This window comes from Suncus etruscus, chromosome X, assembly GCF_024139225.1.
Source record: "Suncus etruscus isolate mSunEtr1 chromosome X, mSunEtr1.pri.cur, whole genome shotgun sequence".
Classification (NCBI taxonomy): Eukaryota; Metazoa; Chordata; class Mammalia; order Eulipotyphla; family Soricidae; genus Suncus; species Suncus etruscus.
The window spans coordinates 11,064,849-11,087,883 of record NC_064868.1 but is presented as its reverse complement, the minus strand read 5'-3'; the positions used below and the strand labels follow the sequence as shown (position 1 = coordinate 11,087,883).

Here is a 23,035-nt window from a genome sequence, read left to right as displayed (position 1 = left end):
ATTAGAAAATGCATATAATAGTATTATTGGAACAAGTGGGACACAATTAAATGTGAAGTACATGTTGAATAATGCTGTTGGATCAGTGTTATATGTCCTGAATTTGATCATTGTGTAATGGTTATTTATGGGTACGCCATTTTTAATAGAAGTTAAATGATGAAAGAGTGGTGTGTGATATTACTTAGGTCATCATTTTTGTTTCTTTGTTTGTTTTTGGGCCACACTTGGTGACACTCAGGGGTTACTTCTGGCTATGTGCTCAGAAATCGCTCCTGGCTTGGGGGGCCATATTGGACTCCAGGGGATGGAACCGAGGTCTGTTCTAGGCTGGTGTGCACAAGGCAGATGCCTTATTGCTTGCGCCACTGCTCCGGTCCCACTTAGATCATCATTTTATAACTCACTCTAATAGTTGAGTAAAGTATAAAAATAACAATAAATTAAATGCACAATAATAAATGTTTAGAGAAAGAGGAAAAGCAAATGAAGCAAGAAGTTAAAAATCGCTGACTCTGAGTAAAGGAGATATGGATATTCATTATACTATTCTTACAACTTTTTGTACACTTAAAATGCTTCAAAATCAAACATCAGAGGGAGTACAATGTTCTTATTAAAAGCATCATCTTTACTTATTTTTTTTGCCAAGATCTAGCCCTACCCCCTATCCCCCTGACCTCCTGACACTAAAAATATCAAGTGCTGGGCCCGGAGAGATAGCACAGCGGCGTTTGCCTTTTAAGCAGCCAGTCCAGGACCAAAGGTGGTTGGTTCGAATCCCGGTGTCCCATATGGTCCCCCCCACCCCTTGCATGCCAGGAGCTATTTCTGAACAGACAGCCAGGAGTAACCCCTGAGCAACGCCGGGTGTGGCCCAAAAACCAAAAAAAAAAAAAATATCGAGTGCTGTAAGCCGTTGACTTCCTTTACGTATTCAGGGATCTCAAACTCGCAGCCCGCGGGCCGCAAACAGCCCTCTGTACAACATTTTGTGGCCCTACCCTAGAGGAATCTTTTTTTGTTTTGTTTTTATTTAGTTGTTTGGGTCACACACCCCCAATGTTCAAGGCTTACTACTGACTTTGCATTCAAGGATCACCCCGACTTTGCCTCCTGCGGCCGCCAGGTAAATTGAGTTTGATATTGTTCTCAAATCCCAACACCTAGCTCATCTATCTCTGCTAATTTTTTTTTTTACTATTTTGTTGTTATTGTAACTGGTAGAAGTTCATTGCAGTGGTCTTACTCTATATTTGACTAGAGTTTGTCTTTGTGGTTTTTATACCTTCTGAGAACAAGATTTCTAGTCTTTGGGAAATATTTGCTCTGGCCCTGCTTGCTAGCAAAATGAACTTTTGATTGTTCTGGGATAGCAATGCTTACTGAATATGTTTCTTCTCTTGGGACAACATTTTCTCATGTTGCATTTTCTTCCTGTCCACTCCCAGAGATCAGGGGCAACCCCCAACTGCTGATCAAGTACCACAGTGGGTTCTTCGTGGACGGGAAGTTCCTGTGCTGTCAGCAGAGTTGCAAAGCAGCCCCAGGATGTACTCTCTGGGAAGCATGTAAGGTGACCCCTCTGTTGGGATGGACCTTGGGTGAACTGTGCTCCATTAGACAAAACTACCAGAGCCCAGAAAAGCTTGCCAATTCAAGCAGACAAGACATACCAGCTTGGTTGACATCGTGAAAAAAATCTAGACTTGAAAACGCTACCTGGCAAATAAAGCCTAATTCCTGGGCCAATTGAGTCATGTTCAGTAAAATAATAGCAATATTAACATCTGCCACTCTTTTACTTCATAAGAAATATATATGAAATTCTTATTAAATGTATATTTAAATTAGAATTAATTCAAACAGGGAATGGTTTATGCCCTGTCATTATTCTTCCTGGTTTAAGCAAATAGGGAGATTTGGTGAATATGTCTTCATAGTTCATAAATTAAAAATAAATTATTGAAAAAACTGTCCAGAGATAACTTAAATAACACATTTCATCACCATATATACCAAAATGACAGATGGCCAAGTTTAAAAAATTATATTGAAAATACTTGGCCATTTTGTACATGTGCATTGATTTCCTAATAACACCAGAGAAGGTAATTAAGGGTTTGATCTAAGCGCAATCAGAATCTATTCAGAATGGTATTTGCAGGGAAATCAGTTTAAACGTGCTCTGAGGGCTGAGAAGTGGTTTTTCAGCTCTAGTGGAGGGAACAAATTATGTTGTTGTCTGCTTGTGCCCAATGGCTTCCCCTTCCATCACCAACTTCACTCACCAAGATACTTACACAAAACAGTTAATGCTTTATAAGTTTATCACAGTTTAAGATCATGGATTTGGTTACAAATAAAAGGGATAATCTATTTGATAATATTTGATAATAATCAGATTGGACAAAATATGTTTTGATTACAATGAATTTAAAGCATTGAATGAGGATCAAAGGGGGGAGAGAGTATAGGAAGTACACATTATAGAAATGAAACCAACACCAGTTCTATTCCTGGCATTGTATATAGTCCCCTGAGTAAAGAGCCAGCAATAGTTCCTGAGCATACCTGGGTGTGATCCCATATACCCTCACCCCCCAAAGAATTGATTGAGCTCAAATACATGAAAATTCTCTGAACTTTAAAACAGCCACATGAAATATAATTCAAATTCACTCCTTCAAAGAATTGAACTAATACCACTATGCTAACTCTACAACAAAATTGCTGGATAAATATTAGTTGTAATTTCCATCTCAATTAACTGTGCAATGCATATTTATTCATCTAACGAGATCACATTGCCCTTCATACTCCTTAATTAGAGTGATTTAATCAATATGCAGACTCTGCGCTGTGGATTTTCACCCACCTCATGGACTGAACTATAAGAACTCCTTACAGAGTTACTCCAATTCTAACTGTTCTCAGATCTGGTGCTAAGAGCTTCTGAACCAAAAGGCCAGAGTCCAGCTCTGAGTTGACAAGATGGCTCTGGTAAGCACAAGGCAAAAGAGAGCATTGCCTTGTGAATACTGTGCTTGGCTCACTATAAATTTAACTTCCATTTGTCCTGGCATTTTGCCAGTCTGAGGAACACTATAGGATGTAGATATGTTAGAGCTCATGAGCATCTATGATATTATCTTCTATACAAATACAATTTACTCCTTTGGCTTCCTATGCTTAGCTACAGGGCAGCTTAATGACACACATTGAGTCTTCTATTTCTTCTGTCTCCAAAACGCCTTAAACCATTCTTTTTCTAGAGCATATGACCATAAGTGACCTATATATTCAGTGTGGTTAGATACTATTATATGGCTGGTGACCTGATAGAATTATTAACAAGCTAGTGATCATGGTAAAAAAAATGTTGCAGTTTAGTAATAAACCATAGCCAAGCCTTCAAACATATATGACACATCATGGGTAATTATGCATATTTTGGACATCCATTTACATGTGGAGTAATAAAGAGAAGTCAACAGTGGTAAGAATAGAAAAGAAAACATATGAGATTGTACAACTATCCTGTATGAAGCTGTAAAAGAGGAACTGGATGTAGTTTATGACTTCTAGTGTCATGATAATTAACCAACAAGATTAGGTACAGTTCTCAAACACAAGATGGAAATGAAGCCTGAATAGAATTTAGAGAGTGCCTAGAATTTAGGAAAACTTAAATGTTTTATCCAGATTGGGGGGGGAATATTAATAATCAATGGAAGAGAAGTGGAGGTTGAATTGAGTGTTACAAAGGAAAGAACAGAATTATTCCTGACATTGCATCTTAATTCATTTACTCACGCAAATCAATTTGTTCCTTTGATTCTCAGGGCAGTGGATGTTTGTTTTAAGTTCCTTCTGACATAGCTAGGTTTTGCTTTTTCAGATTCTGAGCTGCACGTCCCAACCAGTGAAGAGAAATGCAGAACTCCCACCTTGCCAGAGAGGGTGGTAAGTCAATATTAAAGTTTCCAGTTAGGTCATATTAAATAACGAAGGGTTTCCATATTTCAGATTAGAAGACAGGGCTGCAGCTAGTCTGTACAGCAAAGAGAAAATACATGGCTTAGCACCAGTAAATAGTTAGGGGCAGTATTGAATAATACTTTCAAATATAGAACATTTTTTGTTTGTTTTGTTTTTGTTTTTTGGGCCACACCTGGTGATGCTTAGGGATTATTCCTGGCTATGCACTCAGAAATTGCCCCTGCCTTGGGGGATCATATGGGATGCCAGGGGATATAACAGCGGTCCATCCTGGGTCAGCCACATGCAAGGCAAATGCCCTACTGCTGTATCATCACTACAGCCTCAGAATAATACATTCAAAGATAGAAATGTTTTCTGATTTTGCATTTGATGAACAATTTATTCAGTAAGCACATAACTAGTGACTAAAAAGACTGTGTGTGTGAGAAGCTCTTTTGATAACATCACACATACCTGGACACTGTTAGGACCACCTACCTAGGGAGTGGGCTGGGCCTCCATAGGGCTCAAATAAGAAACAACAAAATCCTGGGTCATAGAGATAGTACAATGGGTAGGGCTTTTGCCTTGCACATAACCAACATGGGTTGGATTCCTTACAACGCATTGGACCTTCACAGAATCCAAAAGTGATCCCTGAGCACAGTCAGGAGTAATCCCTGAGCACTGATAGGTAAGGCCCCATAAAGAAAAAAAGAAAACAACAGCCCCATCCCTCCACAGCCCTTTGAGCCACCTCATGGGCATTTCCTCTTTGTTATCAAAAGTGTTTACGTCATTCTCAGATGACAAAGCTGTCCCCCATCAACCCTGCAGTGTGACACACACAGCCCTTTCGTGTAGTCCAGGTCTATCTCACTGGGCAGCCTGCTCTGGGGTAGAGTTCGGATAAATGGAAGGTTTTTGGCCCAAGAAGAGCAGGCCAGCTGAAGGGAAAGTCCAGATGTGCCTGATTCCCCATTGGTTATGACTTCTTGATGACTCATTTTCCAATGTTGATCCTTTCTCTCTTATAGGTTTGCCTGGTTGTAACTCAATGTGTTGTTTTATGTCAGAGAATGACTCTTAGCTCTGGCTTTCTAGTCCTCAATATTTAGGCTGGGTCAATTCTCCCACGTTTGGCAGAATTTATTTTAGAATGGCTCCTGGTCAACCTGCTCTCCAGAGTGGAGCTGGCCTATTGATTACAACAGTCTTGATTTTGCTGGTCACTAAGACTATAGCTCTCTCTCACTGGACCTTGGGCTCTGCTTTCTTACAGGTATAGACGTAGGCTTTTGCCTTTGGGCTTCCCAGACAGGTGGGAATAAAACCAAAATGAACCCCAGCCCCCCAAACTTCGTTCATTGTATTTATTTCCTAGGGTTGCCATAATAAAAATACTAGATGCTGAGTAAATAAGAACAATGAAAATGTATTCTCTTACCGGATTGAAGGTCAACAAGCTTTTGGTATAGCTATGATCACTTTATAGGCTCTGTTCATTTTTTTGTGGACCACACCCAGCAATGCTTTAGGGTTATCCATTTAGAGTTATCCATAACTCTGTACTCAGGATTCACTTCTGTCAGTGCTCAGGAAACAGTATGGAGTGCTGAGGATTGCATCCAGGTTGACTACCTGTAAGGCAAGTGCCTTACTCTTGTACTATTACTCTGGCCCCAGGCTCTAAGAGATTATCTTTGCTTGCTCTTTCAACATCAGTGGTTTCAGATCTTCCTTGGCTATGACAGCATAATTCCAGTGTCCTAGATCCATGAGTCACCTAATCTGTGTATCGTTCTGTGTTTTCTCCTTTTCTCATAATGACATTGGTCATTGGGTTTATGGCCCATCCTGATTCAGTATGAATTCATCCCCACCTTTAGCTAATTACGGTCCTAAAACTCCCTTTTTCCAGATAACATTTTGCCTCACCTATGGCTTCCCAGACTCCAAAAGTGATTCTTGAGCACAGAATCAGGAGTTAGCCAGCTGGTCGAGGTAGACATAAAATTTGGAGAATACTGTTTAACTTACTCTAATCATGGATTTCCTTTGGACCATCATGTGGGATCACAAAAATGACATAAATGCTGACTTAGAGAGATGTGAATGTGTATAAATGTGTAGAGCTGAAAAGAGGCCCCAAGGCATGATAGAGTTGATGTATGAGTGTAAATATGCCCTTACTTTCAAGTGTGCTTCCAGAGAACCATATTTCCTTTTGATTTCTCCATCCCACCAGCAGTCATGTATAATTTGACTTATAGCCACAATAGGTTCTGATAGAATCACAGAGCATAATTATTCATTATGTCTTCATTTTTTAAGCAATTGATGAGATACCTCCCATTTCTTCTCTGGAATGGTTGTAGTTTATTATTGTTTTTGTAGCAAATCCCATCGAGAGAATATACCCACTATCTAATTAGTTCCTGTTTTGCAGTTACAAATCATAAAAAATTTTGGCTTCAAGTCAGACAAACATAGTCTCTTCGGTTCCTTAAAGTCAGAAATCTAAAATGGGTCTACAGAGCTGTGTTTTTTCCTGCTAGTTTAGAGTAAAAATGAATTCTCTTCACTGTTTCAATAGGGAACCTACACTAGTTGGTTACTGACCCCTTTAGGGAAAAATGTAGAAAAATAGCATCTCATTTCTTTTCTCTGGTACCTGACATTCTTACTTTCCTCCTTTATGTGACTATGTGAGTGGGTCTCGTCCACTTCAATAAACATATTCTATCCAACTTAAGTGCTTAAGTTAATCTTATCTGCAAAGTCCCTTTTACCAGATAAGTGCCATATTCACAGGTCTCAGAAATTTGGAAATGAATAGTTTTTTTGAGGGGGAGGGAGAGGAATATTTTTAGGTTACTACAACCACAATACACTTATTATTTTATTATTTTAAAGAGGATTTAGGTAATTTCTAGTTTTGATCTCATTGAAATAATTCTGTGATGAGCATTCTTTCATGTGTCATTTGGTTTTGATGGTTGGGTTTAAATATAGACATTTAAATCAATGAATTTTAGAGAATTCTGCAAACGGCTTTTCAATGCTGTGTACCACTTCATACTCCAATCAAAACATTTCTTCCTTCTCTCTTAATGATGGCATGAATTCTGGCTACTTGTCAATACTTGGATCTGTACCTCACTGTGATTTCAATGAAAACTTTTTGTCTTCCAAAGCTAAAGATTCCCCCAGTCACTCCGAATCTCAAAATGACCAGACCATCTTCAAGTACTGCTCTATGCCGGTATGACAGTGATCAGAAAACAGACTGTGGCTCCCAGCCAAATGTTAAGAGCATCCCCTATATTCCGAGGGAAGACTGCCCTGACTGGTGGCAAATAAAATTCAGAAGGTAAGAAAGAATCCAGTTCAGTCTGACTGCATAGACACTAGACATGACCCTCCTGTCTTGGCATTAAGCCTCAAAGTGGTTCACATAGGCCTTGGCTGAAATCAGTGTTCCTTTCTCCAGAGCATCTCATTCTTTCCTTTCTTTCTTACCCTCTCATACTTTTAGTTTTTCCATCCTCATCTTTTTGATGGAAAACAAATGCTTCATGGTACCGATGATACAAATCTGAGACTATACTTTATTGGGCAAACTATAATTTGCTTTCAGTAAAACAAGTCATGGGGGTGTTTCATTCCCAAGAAGAGCTAGAATGCAAGTGTGTTCATTTTCATCTGGTGCTTGACGAGTGGGTTCCATTGGCGTACCTGGCCTGCAATGTTCTTTCCTACAGAAGGAGACAACAGATAGCAAAGGTTCAAGGAGAGTGGCTGTCTTGTTAATTTCCTGCCCATTGCCACCAAACTGGATGATGGGTGGGGGTTTCATTGAGAGATGTGGCCAGTGTAATTGACCCCCCCCAAGTGATTTACATGAATTGCTGCCTAGCTACTAAGTCATGGATTGCTTTATTTAAAATACTTTCAAAAATTGGGGCTGGAGAGATAGCATGGAGGTAAGGCGTTTACCTTTCATGCAGAAGGTCATCGGTTGGAATCCCGGCATCCCATATGGTCCCCCGTGCCTGCCAGGAGCAATTTCTGAGCACAGAGCCAGGATAAACCACTGAGCACTGCCGGGTGTAACCCAAAAACCACACACACTCAAAAAAACAATACAAAAAATACTTACAAAAATTTAAAAAAATTCCTTCATGAATCTTTCTAATTGGATTTAATTTAAAAATTCATTTAAAAGCATTTCATCTTGGTTCCTGGTTGTTGCTTTTTTTTACTTTTGGATATCCCATTTGATGTTGCACCAAGGATTTAGTCCTGAGTGGAATATTTTCATAAATCTCTAGAAAATTATTTATTTGAACAAAGGAATAATGAATCTCTTAGCACGAACAGCATTGCATCCAGGAAGAAATGATGAAAATGATTCAAAGATCATCATAGGGTTAATATATTTTGGGTTTGGGAAACACACCCTGCAATGCTTACTCCTGGCTCTGCTTCAGGGATCATTCCTGGTGGGGCACAGGACTGCTGAAGATCAAACTAGAGTCAGTCACATGCAAAACAAGTATACTCACCATCTGCTGTATTATCGCATCAGACCTAGAGACTACAATTTTAAAATGCAATTATGAGACAGGAGAAACCCCCATACTATGAGAAGCTTTCCTGATCATCTTTATGTCTTTCACATACCTGTTTTATATATATATATATATATATATATATATATTACTCCTAGCAGGCTCGGGGGACTGTATGGGATGCCGGGATTGAACCCAGGTCAGCCATGTGCAAGGCAAACACCCTACCCACCATGCTATTGCTCATCTCTAAACCTGAGATGTTTTAAAACCTTTTATTGAGTAGTAAAATAAGCCATAATCTCATTAATGTAACCACATATTGCAGAATAAGCAGTGTATATATCACTAAAATGTTTTCAATACATATGCTAGTGTTTATACATAGATATACACACATGTCTGCACACACATGATTTCAAAAGCAGTTCCCACCACCCAGCCTTTGTTATTTTCTCAGTCTGATCCACATCTTGAAATTTCCCCCTTTGAATACATGAAGACATAGTTAAATTTTGAATGAAAAAATAATTATTGTAAAATAAATGAGCACAGCATAATCTTTACTATTTTCGTATTTTTTTTTTACTTTTTGCATTTTACGAGGATGGACACAGTGTCCCTCAACTTTACCACTGAGCCACCTTCCTCCATCTCCATCCTTTTAAGTGTCCAACTCAGGAGTGTCAAGCCAGGCATCCCTCTGTTGTACAACTTCCAGTGGCTTTGAGTCAAGATGCACAATTCCAGGCATTCTCCGTTAGTTCATAAAGATAAATGCTAAATAAATTTCTAATGCTAACTAAATTTATAAATGTTAAAGAAATTCGTTCACATTTTTAAGTAAATGCGTTCTTACAAAGTGCAGAAGTCACAGAAAGAGACACGAATGTGTTGAGGATTGTGGCCAGGATATTTAGCACTATGAGATTTCCCTTGCTAAAGAAACTGGTTACTATTAAGTGAGATTTGGGGGGAAGAACCTGGGGTGTGAAGGCCACTAGGAAATATGTGCAACCTTTCAAAACAAACAGTCTTTGGATTTGGAGCAGATGCTTCCTCACGCTTCACTTCCCACTGCAAATGACAGAGATGCAGAGATGAAAGGCAGAAAATCGCAATTCTGCAACTCTGTCTCTGTCCTCAAGCAGCTAAAAGTTCAGTATTGCCAACACTTAATGATAACCTCTTACTGAAGAGAAAAGTAATTTACTTAAAGTGGAAAATTAACAAAAGGCTTGAAGATCTACAAGAAATTCAGGGCAAAACTAGTTAAGATGATTATTAATCCAATTGTTTTATTGCTTGCTGGTATTGCATGCTATTATGAGTGGTTCTCATTTATTTGGGAATCCTGTCAACTGATGATTTTTTTTTATTTTGGGCCCATACCCAGCAGCTCTCAGGGGTTATTCCTGGCTCTGCACTCAGAAGTCACTCCTGGCAGTCTTGGGGAACCATATGGGATGCCAGAGATTGAACCTGGGTCACTTACGTGCAAGACAAATATACTATCGCTCTGGCCCTCAACTGCTAACTTTTATTGGCATCTCTGCAAAGACCAAAATGGGGAAAGTGCTTCATTAGCTAAAATTCCCAAATCAAGTAAAATGTGGGTTGAAATGTTACAGCTAAAATATATCTGAACAATATTAATTTTTCCATTGATAAAAAATCATGAATGTATTAAATTTATATTTTTTGTTATAGCAGTGAAGAGTTTGCATACAGTAAACAACAGGAAAGAAATGTTAATCACAGCACCTCAAAGATAGCATGGTAAATCAAATTCAAATATTCCTTTCTATGTAGGATTTGCTTTCATTTGCAGGCATCCGAATGGAATTTGCAATAATCTTAGGAACTAGGATTTATGCTTAAATTCAGTCTATATCAAAAAAAAAAAAGAAACACAAAAAGAAAACCCCATGGAAATTGCCTCTCTAAATCCTTTGGTTTGTCTGAATTAATGATGGATGGTTTTATAGTTTTTCTCTCATTGATATTTTTTTCTGTCAATCATGGTTTAGGCTGCTTTTACATGAACATATATTTGTTTTAGATATATTCATACATATGAATATAAATATTCACATATATGTATATACATACTTTTGTATAATAGGAATGATTGGAAATTTGGACTCATATCATGAAGGACACTTGATTTTTTGCCCCTTTCCCTGCTTCAATTTGGTGCATTCTCATTATTAACCCACTTCTTTTTTGACCTCCCCAGGACCCCACTTTTCTAAGTTGTACTTAACTGGATGGTCTGATTACTCAGTCAACCTCTTTTCAAATGCATACATGCATCTATTTACATATTTATGACTTTGATTATAGGAGGTAATTTTCCCACAAATTAAAAGCTTAGCTTTAGAGTGACTTTCTCTTCACTTGGCTGATACTTCTGTATCACTTCACTTCTGAACTTCCCAAGTACAGAACGGAAACCCTAATAGTCTAAATCTTTAAGTACTGATATTGACTGTTGGTTACTTGGATAATTAATGATTTTATTTTTCTAATATGCATGTTGTTTACTCTCTTCCCAAGGGGGTTCCCTGAATCAAATTCATCTGAAGATGAGGAAAACCTGGATGACTATGAGTGAGTTTTGGACATGTTCAGTATTTCTCTAAAGCTCGACATAGTTATTTCTATTCTCCTCATCTCCTCAGGCATTGAAACAGATGGCTCAGACTTCCTCAGGAGGCCATATTTCTATCAGTAAACTTTGTGATAATCTGGCCATTTAACTGGATGATGAATAACAGTGATCTGGGTTCTTGCCAATGATATTTTTACCCCAATCTGGAGGATCTAAATTGGCTGCACATGTTCATTGGATTTATCACGTGCCTTGTTGTCTTATAGCATTTCTAGTAGTTATTGCATTTATCTTGGTCTTCAAAGTGAAGTTTTGTCTTATGACATTTCTAAGAGTTATTTCTTCCTCAGAGATCTTTATCCAGGATACAATTAGAAGTGTCCAAATAACACTGAGTCCACATTTCTGATGTACTCATCATGCGGTAATTTTACAAAGTAACACAACTGAAACATTGTATATGAAAGCAGGTTGTCAGGCTCCTGTTCCCAGGTGACCCTATCATTTAATATGTAAATTAGGAGACTTTAGAGATAAAACAGTACAATATTAAGTGTTCCAGTGGACATGAGGCATATAATATACTCAAGACTCTTCTAGGCAAGCCCAACTCTACTGAGGCACAGTAGAGTTGTCAGTGAACATAAAGTTCTTACCAAAATCTAAGATTTTATTACTTTATAAACAGGCACAAACAATCATCTCTTGAGCTTAAATATTAGTTTAAGGTATGGTGGAGTTAATTATAAAGTGTTCTGTATGTATCAGGCATCTGAGATATACACCGGACATATATATATATGGTGTGTGTGTGTTTATGTAGGCATAGGAACCAGTGGAAACAGTACACTAGAGTTATGCTGCGTTCTAGTGCTGTCTTTGTATAACCACTTTGTCATTGATTTATTGGTTACCACTCAAGTAAGAGTTTATAAAATACATCCTACTGTATAGACTTTCCTGTTACCTCTAAGCAAGGCTGCCCCTCCAGTCACATTTGTCACAAGCATACTGTCACCTTCACCCCTTTTCAACGTTTCACTTTCTAGTTCTGACACTTTTCCCTCATCTACCATCAGGGAGCATCTGATAGAATAATTCAAACTGAGGCTAATAAAAAGTCTTAGAAATATAATCACAAACACAAAATTTAGCACAATATCTATTGCATTTTTATTGTATAATAATTATTACCCAAAGATTACTGTACTTTAAAAATAACAAAAACTTTAAAGCAGTTTGAACAAAGTTCTTAAGAATTTTAGACCAGAGCATTTATTGGCAAAGTTGGAATTTGACTTGGAAAACCCAGATAGTCTATAAACAGTCTATATCCCTTGTTTGGGATTCTAATGGTGTGTGACAGGAATGCATTGGAGACACCATCAGGAAAGCCCTCTCCAAAATCAAGGATGAGAAGGATGTATGATCTAGGGTTCAGCCTTCTCACACTGTGCTTGGTGTCCATAGTTAGATTCCTGTTCTATCAGAGATCATGAAGTAATTCAACTCTACTCGAATGAAGACAGAGGTATCAAGATTTAGATGGAAAAATTATGCATTAGCACTAGGTCTAAGCTCTGCCATTAGAATGCTGAATATTTTTTAAATGGAGAAAATTCTCAGAAAATTACAGTGCAATCAAGGTTTAAGTGTATGTGGAAGACAGACACTTCCATGAAATCTCATATTACCTTTATAGGGCTAAGGCTCTCTTATTTCTGATTATTTCTTCTACTTTACATAGGTAAATATCCTAGATAATACTTTAAAAATCATTTTGGAAGATTTATTACTAGAGTAAAATGTTACTAAGAAAACTCTCAATTCATGCCTCCTTTATAAATTATATTGTGAGTATGTATGTATGTATATATATATATACATATATATAGTTTAAAGAGCCTTTTAAGGGGACAAAGTGGTGGTGCAAGTGGTAGGGCGTTTGTCTTGCATGCTCTGACCTAGGACGGACAGTGCTTTGATCCCCCTGAGTCCCATATGGTCCCCCAAGCCAAGAGCTTTTTCTGAGTGCATAGCCAGGAGTGACCCCTGAGCATCACCAGGTGTGGCCCAAAAACATAAAAAAGAGCCTTGTAAACAAAGAATATCATGAGGCTAGAGAGACAGTACAGTAGGTAAGTTGCTTCTTTGCATGTGCCTGAATTGAGTTTGATCCCTGGCACCTTATATGGTCCCCTGAGCTCCACCAGGAATGCTCTCTGAGCAGAGGCAGGAGTAAGCCTTGAGCACAACCTGGCATGGCCAGAAAACAAACAAAAATGCTCATGTTTAACCTTCACCCTTATTTTAAAAATGAGAAAATCCAAGACAAAATGGCTTGTCTAGAATTATACCAAACTTGTTAGGAGGTTATGTCTAGGAAGGACCCATATCTCCAAACTGACTAGTGTAAGGCCTGTTTCATTTCAGTAAATTGATCATCAACTGATAACCCTTTCAACTGAAGCCCGGATTATACAGAGAAACACTTTCTGCCCAGTCCTTCCAGGCCCTCAGACATCTTTGGCCTGAGCTTTCCCTTCACCCCCTTTTACCCTCACTCTCATTGTAACCTTGTTTCCTCTTCAGTGTTATCTTCCAGCCTGAGAATCCCTCATGTCAAGTTTATGCTCCTTCCTACATCACATCCTGTTTAGTTCATTTCTTAGTACCATGTCTTGGTCAAAATCAAAACCTACAAACATGATCTCACATGAACAACAACTGCAGCCCACATAATTCATCAAAAATACTGTTATTTGGGGATAACAGTAAAAAAGGGAAATATTTAAAGATTACTCTGGATTCCCACATCATAATTTTCTTAGTTCAATACAATTACCTCTGTTTCATATACAATCTTAGACAAGTACTAGTCTCTGGCAAATAGAAAAAAAACCTCTTAGAAAAGAATGCTGGGGGCCGGAGAGATAGCATGGAGGTAAGGCGTTTGTCTTTCATGCAGGAGGTCATCGGTTCGAATCCCGGCGCCCCATATGGTCCCCTGTGCCTGCCAGGAGCAATTTCTGAGCCTGGAGCCAGAAATAACCCCTGAGCACTGCTGGGTGTGACCCAAAAAAACACACACACACACACACACAAAAAGAATTCTGACCTTAAAAATAGATACCTTGAGTAATACTCATATCAATTATTCAAAGAGTGCAATAGAGTTGAAAAACAGGAACAGTCATTCTTGGAGACTGGGGCATTCCCCTGGACCCTGGTTCTCATTCAAAATGGCAACATGTTAGACAAGAGGCACTTGCCTAGCAAAGTGGTTGTGTCTGTGACACTGATTTGAACCTATGTATTGAGATGGTCTCCTAGAACCACCAAGCGTGTTCCTTGAGCACGGAGCCAAGTATGGCTCTGGAGCAAAACTGAGTATGGTCCCTAAACACTACTGTGTAGGACAAAAAAAGGGGGACAAAATGATGGCCCATGAGAAAACTTAGAGCCCACATAGAAGGAAGCCAATAGTTCCAAAATGTGGAACTTATAAACATAGTTGTAAACTTCACATACTTGTAAACATAGATGTGCAGACATCACTCCAGAATCAGCAATGGAACTATTTTTTAAAGTTTCTTGGGTGATTCTCTTGAGAAACCAAGCTTGGAAAGCACTGATGTAGGTTAATGCCTCACCTCACAGACGTAAAGTAGAATGATGTGTGATTCAGTTCAAATAATTCATTCTCTCATATGATCCGGTAATTTCACTTGGTATTTTATCTCAAGGGCCCAAAAACTCTTAAATAAAGACATTTGTATTTGTACTCCTATGTTTATTGCAGCACTATTTGCAATAGCACAAATCTGGAAAAAGCCCAAGTATCTAAGTACAGATACTGGATAAAGAAACTAATGAAATACTATTCAGACATAAGAAAAGATGAAAATTATGCCATTTGTGGTTACGTGGACGAATCTGGAGACTATCGTGCTGAGTGAAGTTAATCAGAAGAGGGACAGACACAAAATGATCTCCCTTAGATGTGATATATAATAATAAAGAAATCAAATTGTCAAAGATTACTGAGAATTGGTCTTTCCAAGGAGGCATATCACTTTAGGGGAGGTTTGGGGGAGAGTATAGGGGACCACAGGGACATGGTTGAAAGAAGTTGACTCTAGTGAAGGGTATGTGTAGAAGTTATTTTTGTATGAAAACCTGCTATCATCAATATTGTAAATTGTGCTTCATAAAATAAAAAAATTTAAATCATTTATGCTCAAATATGTAATTCTTTCTATTGCAGATGGTTTGCAGGTAAACTGTCCAGGTCACAATCTGAGCAGTTACTGAGACAAAAGGTAAACATCTAAATTTTTAAGCAGCCTCTAAGAATCCCTATTGTTGGGCCATGAGGCTAACGAACTTCTTATTACTACTTACACAGTCAGTTTATCATAGTGTTGGTTGTCTAGACTATGGGTTACCAAGTTCTTCACCTTCCTCGCTGCAATATTTCTATCCAAAAGGAAGTGGTTTGAAACGACGAAAGCTAAGATTTCTAACCATATTCTGTGAGTCAATTAGGCCCACAGTGCTTCAGAATGTTGTGTGTTTGGGGCCACTCTGGTAGATGCAGTTAACTGGTGTATTTATGGGGGGAGAGTGGGAAAGCAACATTAGGTTTAACTGAGACAACCAACTGAAATGACAACCAGCTGGAATGCCCCACTGACTAATTTAAGCTTCCTCACATTGTGGTGATCTCAAGGAAGTGGTAGCAGAGGATAAGCCCCCACAATTCAATGCAGACACTGTATTTACACCATAATCCCAAGAAATACCAGCAAAATGAGAAAACTTCATATAACACTGTGCCTCGATATTTGCAAAAATTGGCATAAAGTTGCAATAATTATGTAGTGACTTGTAGTATGAAGTCTATGACTTTCTCACATTTTCTAGTGTCCTGTTAGCCAAAGCAAGTCACTTGACCTGGCTCAGCATCCAGGTGGGAGGAAACTACAAAGGGCAAGACTAGAGAGAGATAATTTATTAGGGACCATGTCTGCTTATTAACTGGAGAACAGCAGATGTTATGACAAAAAAAATACCTACCTAATTTGTTACTAATTGATTTGGAATTTACCAACAGCCGACCTTACAGTAATGACCTTCTAATAAAAGAGTCCAATTATTATTTTGAGGAATATTGACAAGAAAGTGATGACTTCACAACATAAATCAGTATTTTGACATTTACAGTTTATTATCTGCTCTTTCAGGATCTAGATAAATTTAAAATTAGCAGAAGACATTCAGAAAGACAAGCTGAGCACAGAATTTAAACAAACAATTTGATCTGGCTCTTTACTTTCCTAAAACCTTTCAAGGTTATTAAATAGTAACATGTGGTTTTCAATTGCATTGCTGAAATAATATGAGCATATCTTTGCTCAAATACAAAAGTCAGAATTGAAATAAAACAGCAGAGGAAGAATGGAAGCATTAGGGGTAGAGCTACAAGAAGACTGAGTGAGAAGAGGGGGAGATCTAAATGATTGGCCTCCCTCAGTGCCAACTGTTGGACAATCTGTCTCATCAGTGACATTTAACTAGATCTAAAAGCTCTGATTCTGCCACCTACCAGGGAAAATAGTTTTCAAGAATAATGAAGATGTTTCCTGTTCCCTTCATGTTTTTTTTTCCTTTTCAGGGAAAAGAGGGAGCATTCATGGTTAGAAATTCCAGCCAGGCTGGAATGTACACAGTGTCCTTGTTTAGTAAGGCTGTGAAGTAAGTATGGCATGAATTTATTTCTTTTATCTTTGGTGTATGTTTTTTGGCTATGTTGGCCACTTAGTCACATCTTGGTTAAGATATTAGCTGTAAACTCTGTAAGTTTGGCACAAAAAATTTGTTGAATGGGACCATTTTGAGTCATCTTTTAGTTCTACTTCCATGAGAATGTTCTGTGGGTCAATCTTTCCTTGCCTTCATAGAGAGTAGCCATGTACCTGGTGCACAGGATGACTCAGTGAACAAGTAAAAGAATCACTTCAGGTCTCTCTTTTGCCTCAAAAGAAAAAATTGGCAATGGACTTTAAATCCTTGATATCCATGTCCTGCTACTGAGCTCAGTGAGACCTTTCCCACCCCCACAAAGTCTTCCCATTTCGGACAGATTTGACTGAAGGTGGAAGTCATGTAGCTGTGTGCTCTTAATTGAATCTTTCTAGCAGACTCCTTCTTCTGGCTGTTTTTTTTCTTTTTCAAAGTTGTCTTTGTTAGGTAAAAAAAATCTATATGCTCAGTACATGACAAGGCAATCAAGGCTTAAAAATAAAGCACAGTCACTTTTATCTCTAAGAGTTGAACTTTCGATGGAATTTGTCATGAATATTGTATAGGTATAACTTTGAACTTATAGAACCTAACTATGAAGTTAATGAAACTTCATGTAAAATATGAAATCAGGAGTAGTCTTTTAAAAAGCTTGACCATGTAGTATTCAACTTCATTTTATTGTGGTTACGGAATAGTCAGGAAATGAATACTCATAGTTCAATATCTGTCTGTAATCCAACTATCCCCTCAAGAAAGTTTACCTTCACCTATGTCATCCTGCACAGTCCCTTCTCAATGAGCTACCATCCCCTTTGCTCTGGGTTAGAATCCTCTACAGACAAACCATCTTTTTCTACTTGTATCCATATTATTATTCTGAAAGAGAACACTTTGCAATAATGATCTACAAGGCCCAAATCACAGCATGTTCAAGCACCAAAATTAGAGCTCAGACTTATATACTTCCCTAGGGAGGAGTGGCCAGGAAGTGGGCAGTTCATTCTGCCTGAACTGTGATGTGCCCAAGGCTTCCTGGCATTTAGAAAGGTGCTGCAAAGCATCTTGAGCACTTCAGAAAATACCAGGTGTCAAAGCTCTCTCTGACTTCCCTTTCCACAGTTTACAAATGCACCTTCAATCACTATTCTGCATGGTTCCTTCAAGCTCAGGTCGCTGGGTCTAAGTACTTTAACCTCTTTACCTCCTTACCAGTGACAAATCAGGAGCGGTCAAACATTACCACGTGCACAGAAATGCTGAGAACAAATTGTACCTGGCAGAAAACTACTGCTTTGACTCCATTCCAAAACTTATTCACTATCATCAACACAACTCAGCAGGTAAATTATTTCAGTTTGTTCTGGCTTCTTGCAATAAATTATCCATTTTCCTGGTTGGTACTAAGTCTCCAATAGCCATTATTATATAGGTCACCATGAAAGTAAGAAAAAATAGTTTCAGTTTCTCCACCTGTCTAACCTACATTTTCTGCAATATATTATAAAATGTATAATTCCAGGCAAAAAGTTGGCCACATTAGAATCCAACAGTCTGGGGGCATGGATTGGAAAGTTCAAAGGGATGAGCATGTGCTTTGCTTACAGGAGACTCAGGTTTGAACCCCAGCATCACATGGTCTCCCAGAACCTCAGGGAGCAACCCCCAAGTCAGAGCCAGAAGTAACCACTGAGCACTGATAAGTGTGGCCCAAAGACAAGAACAAAGGCCTTCAAGCCCGTGTTCCCTCTTAAACATGCATGTATTCCTTTTCTTCTCCCCAAACTCATATATCTCTAAGTTTCATTTAGTAAGAACTATTTTTACTTTGCTGAAAAAAATAAATTATTTGTAAGCATTTTTTTGTTTTGTTGACATAAGGAGATTGCAAAATTCAAATTCTAGAAACATGTATATTGAAGGAATAAGCTCCTTGGTCATTTTGTTATCTGCTCTGACAATATTTTCATGCTGAATACTCACACTTATCATTCATTATATAGGAACACAAATGATGGATTTATATGCATGTTTGCATTTTATTTTTACAAGGGCCTTTTCTACATGTTCTGTTTTTCAGCTTATTTTATTTAATTATATTTAAAGTCTTCCATACATATACATGTGACTAGCTTTAGTTTTTCTAATACCTATACTAGTAAACTTCTATTTTTTTTTCAAATTAAAGGGATTGAATTTAAAAATTTGAAATCTACTAATAAAAAGACATATGTAGTAATTCTCAGGACTTGGAAACCATTGCATGTTTAAATCAAACACTAATATTTTATGGGTTGGCTGGAGTGGAGTGGGGTGCTTGGAACCACACCCTGCAGAATTTAGGGTTTACTCCTGGCACTTTGCTCAAGAGACATTCTTGGTAGTGCTCAGGAGACCCTGTGTAGTGTTAAGGATTTGATTTGAACTGGGGTTAGCTATATGCAAGAAAGAGTCCTATCCACTTCACGCTCTCTCAGACCCTTAAAACTCAAAAAATTTTAGTACGTTTTATTGTCACTATAAATACTGTAATTATTTTTATCCAGGTTAACCATTACTCAATGTAAACAAAATGAATTGACCATTTAATGCAGTTTAGTAAGAGGCTCCAGATTTAAAATTAAAGTGGCTTACCTTTTATTTGTTAACCTTATATGACCTGACAAATGTGTGTGCTTTGTATATACATATTTAAATAAAATATTATAAAGATCAAATAAAAACAAGTAAAGTATTTTAACTGAAACATTCCATCTAGTCCCGTTGTTGAGAATGTTGAAATCGCAACAAGAGTGATCACTCTTTCGTTTGGGTTTGGTTTTACTCTTTTAATTTTGGGTTTTGCTTTGAAGACTTTAATTAGAATCAGCATTGACTAGGGGCTGGGAAGATAGCATGGAGGTAAGGCATTTGCCTTGCATGCAGAAGGTCAGTGGTTCAAGTCCCGGCATCCCATATGGTCCCCTGAGCCTGCGAGGAGCGATTTTTGAGCAGAGAGCCAGAAGTAACTCCTGAATGCTGCTGGGTGTGACCCAACTCCCCAACAAAAAGATTATAGAATTGGCATTGACTCTTAAAAATTAGCATTGAGCTCATTAGTCATAGAAAGAACTCCCTCTAGAGGAGGAGAAACAGGTTCCAAATGGATTCTCAGTGTTGCCACAGCCTTAGCTCTGCTGTCAAGCTCCTCTGGAAAGAGTCGAGGCAGGAAGTTGGGATGCAAAGAGATTGCATGACAACATGCTATGATGTGTGTTCATGTGGTGCTGATTCCATTGCAGGAATGATCACACGACTCCGACACCCTGTGTCAACCAAGATCAACAAGGTTCCCACCTCTGTGTCCTTGGGAAGCGGTATGGACTCATCTATGGGCTTCTTTTCCCTCTGTTTTGGTTCAAAAGACATATGAGTCATTGTTGAAAAACTTAGGAAAACAGGAAGGCAGTTTCTGCTGAATATATTTGTTCATTTTCTTAAAAAGCAAACCCTTCCTGTCCTCCTAAGTGAAATCTGAAGCCACCCTGGCAATTCCAAAAGTATTGTCTGTTTCTATGCTTAGACCCCAATGATCAGCCTCTAGAACCCCATTATCAGTCCTTTCCTCTTGTGTGATTCTGGGTCTGTTTGGGGGAACTGTATGTTCAACATTATGTAGCTAGGAATAATGCCATCCACCCAGATGACAATTTACTTAGTCTTATAAGTAAATGTAATGATGTTTTAACCAGGTTAGGACACAGAGTGCATTTTGTTACCAATGCCCAGATGCCTCTCATTAAGCAAGACTTTGAGGTTTGTAGTTAATAACTAGCTGCTTCAAGAACAATCCTGTGGAACTGGAAAGATATTACAGTGGGTAGGGCACTTGCCTTGCATGTGGCCGATCTAGATTTAATCCCCAGCATCCTGTATGGTCCCCTGAGCCTGTAAGGAGTGATTCCTGAGTGCAAAGCCAGAAGTAACTCCAGATAAGGCCCCCAAACAAAAACAAAGCAAACCCTTTAGGTGGCATTATCATGTGATCTAAATAGGTCGAAACTAGCACTCAGGAATTTTTTTTGAGAGATAAACTTAAAAGTAAGAATCATTTGGCAAACTGTTAGACCCATAGCCTTCTATTCTCAACCTAATGTGTCTCTGCCTTGCCTTGTTAGGGATCTGGGAACTGAAAAGAGAAGAGATTGCAGTGATGAAGGAACTGGGCAGTGGCCAGTTTGGAGTGGTTCACCTGGGCAAGTGGAAGGGGCAGTACGATGTTGCTGTGAAGATGATCAAGGAGGGCTCCATGTCAGAAGATGAATTCTTCCAGGAGGCCCAGACCATGATGTAAGTGTGTCTGAGCAATGTCAGTTTAGTCCTCGCTCTGGGAAGACAATTGTGCTGTCTTGTCTGTAGCATTTGCAAGGTCTGGATCAAAAGTTTACACATCAGAAAAGCATTTAGAAATTCCAAATCAAGTGAATATGCAATCTATTCCTTGTAACTGAAGAGATAATGGGTTGGGCTTGTTTTTTTTCCCCCTGGCACCACAAAGGTCTCCTGAAAACTGCTAGAAGTCACTCCTGAGCACAAAGACAGGAATATCTCTGAAGTACAGCTACGTATGGCCCAAAAATATGGGGAAATTTTTTCTGAGTCCAGAGAGACTGAACAGTGGGTAAGCTGTTTGACTTGCAAGCAGTTGAATTCAATCTCCAGTACTTCATATGTTCCCCCAATCCCTATCAAGAGTTATCTTTGAGCACAGAGCTAGAAGTAAGTCCTGAGCACCATTGGATGTGGCCCAAAAATGAACAAAAAGGTTCTGTGTTCCTCTTTTGACAAGTATACTTTCACAATAGCCACAAAGGCCATATTTGAATTAGAATCCTCAAGACTAGAAAAACATGGCACTCACCCAGGGAATCTCCAAATGTCCCCCTTTCTCCTTCCATTTGCTGTCTCTAATCTTCACTGTATTCAGTACATGTATCCAGACACCTCATTTAGTATATCCATGTTCCCTTCAACTATATGTAAACCCACAGTTTTTGGTAGAGGTGGATACACAGCAATGTGCTTCACTTTGGGGGAAAATAAGCAAGGGAGCTCATGCTTTCTGCCAGGAGGTCTCCACTATCTGTATAGGACATTCCAGAGTATTAATTCCACCAGAATTATCAAGAAATAGTAAAGGACTGGGTGAGGATGTCTTCTTGACCCTGTGGCTTCCTTGTCCTGTGAGGTTTTGCACAGTAGAATGAAGAACAGAATGCTGCTCTACAAAACAAGACAGGAACTGCTTCAGGTCAGAACTGAAGTACACTGAAGACAATGGTCACTTCTCTCCTCTACCTTCAATACCATCTGCTAAAACTCCCTTTGCTACCCTGCTTCTTTCCTCACCTCGTAGGTGAAAATACCTTTCCTACTAGATCTCAGCTCCAGGAACTTAATCTTGGCAATATATAGTCTCCTCCACCCATCCCCTCTTCTCTCTAAGTTCAAAGAACAATTTTAATCATTCTACCACTTTTCATTAGCACAATGAATCAGACTTTGAAGGCTGACTAACCATCCAACTAGGCTAGAAACATTCCCAGTTTTCATACTAAAAGTACTGTAACCAGGAAACCCTATAGTCAGAAGCAGATTTAAAAAGCTCTTCACCTTTTTAAAGAACACTCACCGGAGTATAAAAATAATGCTACATTTGTACTTGAGTCAAAGGTCAGTGAAATCACAAATCACAGACTGCTGTAAAGAAGCAGCACTCTCTAAGTGTTGACTGAAATGTCATTATAGAGTTGGCAGACTTTTTCTCTACACCAAATACTCCGTCCTCATAAAATGTCTCAGAAGATGCACCATTGCTATTTTGTTTTATAGGAAACTGAAGCCCAGAAATGTTAAATAATTTGTCAAATGCAGAGATGTAAACACATCAGAAAGTCCAGTGTCAATGTGCTTAGTCACTCCTTTATCAGGAAAATCAGAATAACCATTTTACCAGACATTTTATTTATTTATTTATTTATTTATTTATTTAACATTTTAGAAGCAGAGGTACCATGTG

The 23,035-nt window shown here is 38.5% G+C and overlaps 1 protein-coding gene across 1 annotated transcript in view; it reads left to right on the top strand.

Moving 5' to 3' along the window:
* The window catches only part of BMX (BMX non-receptor tyrosine kinase), a 52,148-nt gene that overhangs the window by 7,379 nt on the left and 21,734 nt on the right, over window positions 1–23,035 (top strand). The window contains exons 4-13 of the mRNA XM_049766803.1: window positions 1,452–1,571; window positions 3,902–3,966; window positions 7,182–7,357; window positions 10,269–10,337; window positions 11,118–11,171; window positions 15,440–15,494; window positions 16,850–16,929; window positions 18,193–18,320; window positions 20,259–20,333; window positions 21,135–21,306. Of these exons, the coding sequence (XP_049622760.1) occupies window positions 1,452–1,571; window positions 3,902–3,966; window positions 7,182–7,357; window positions 10,269–10,337; window positions 11,118–11,171; window positions 15,440–15,494; window positions 16,850–16,929; window positions 18,193–18,320; window positions 20,259–20,333; window positions 21,135–21,306 (994 nt within the window). The remainder of the gene's footprint in view (window positions 1–1,451; window positions 1,572–3,901; window positions 3,967–7,181; window positions 7,358–10,268; window positions 10,338–11,117; window positions 11,172–15,439; window positions 15,495–16,849; window positions 16,930–18,192; window positions 18,321–20,258; window positions 20,334–21,134; window positions 21,307–23,035) is intronic.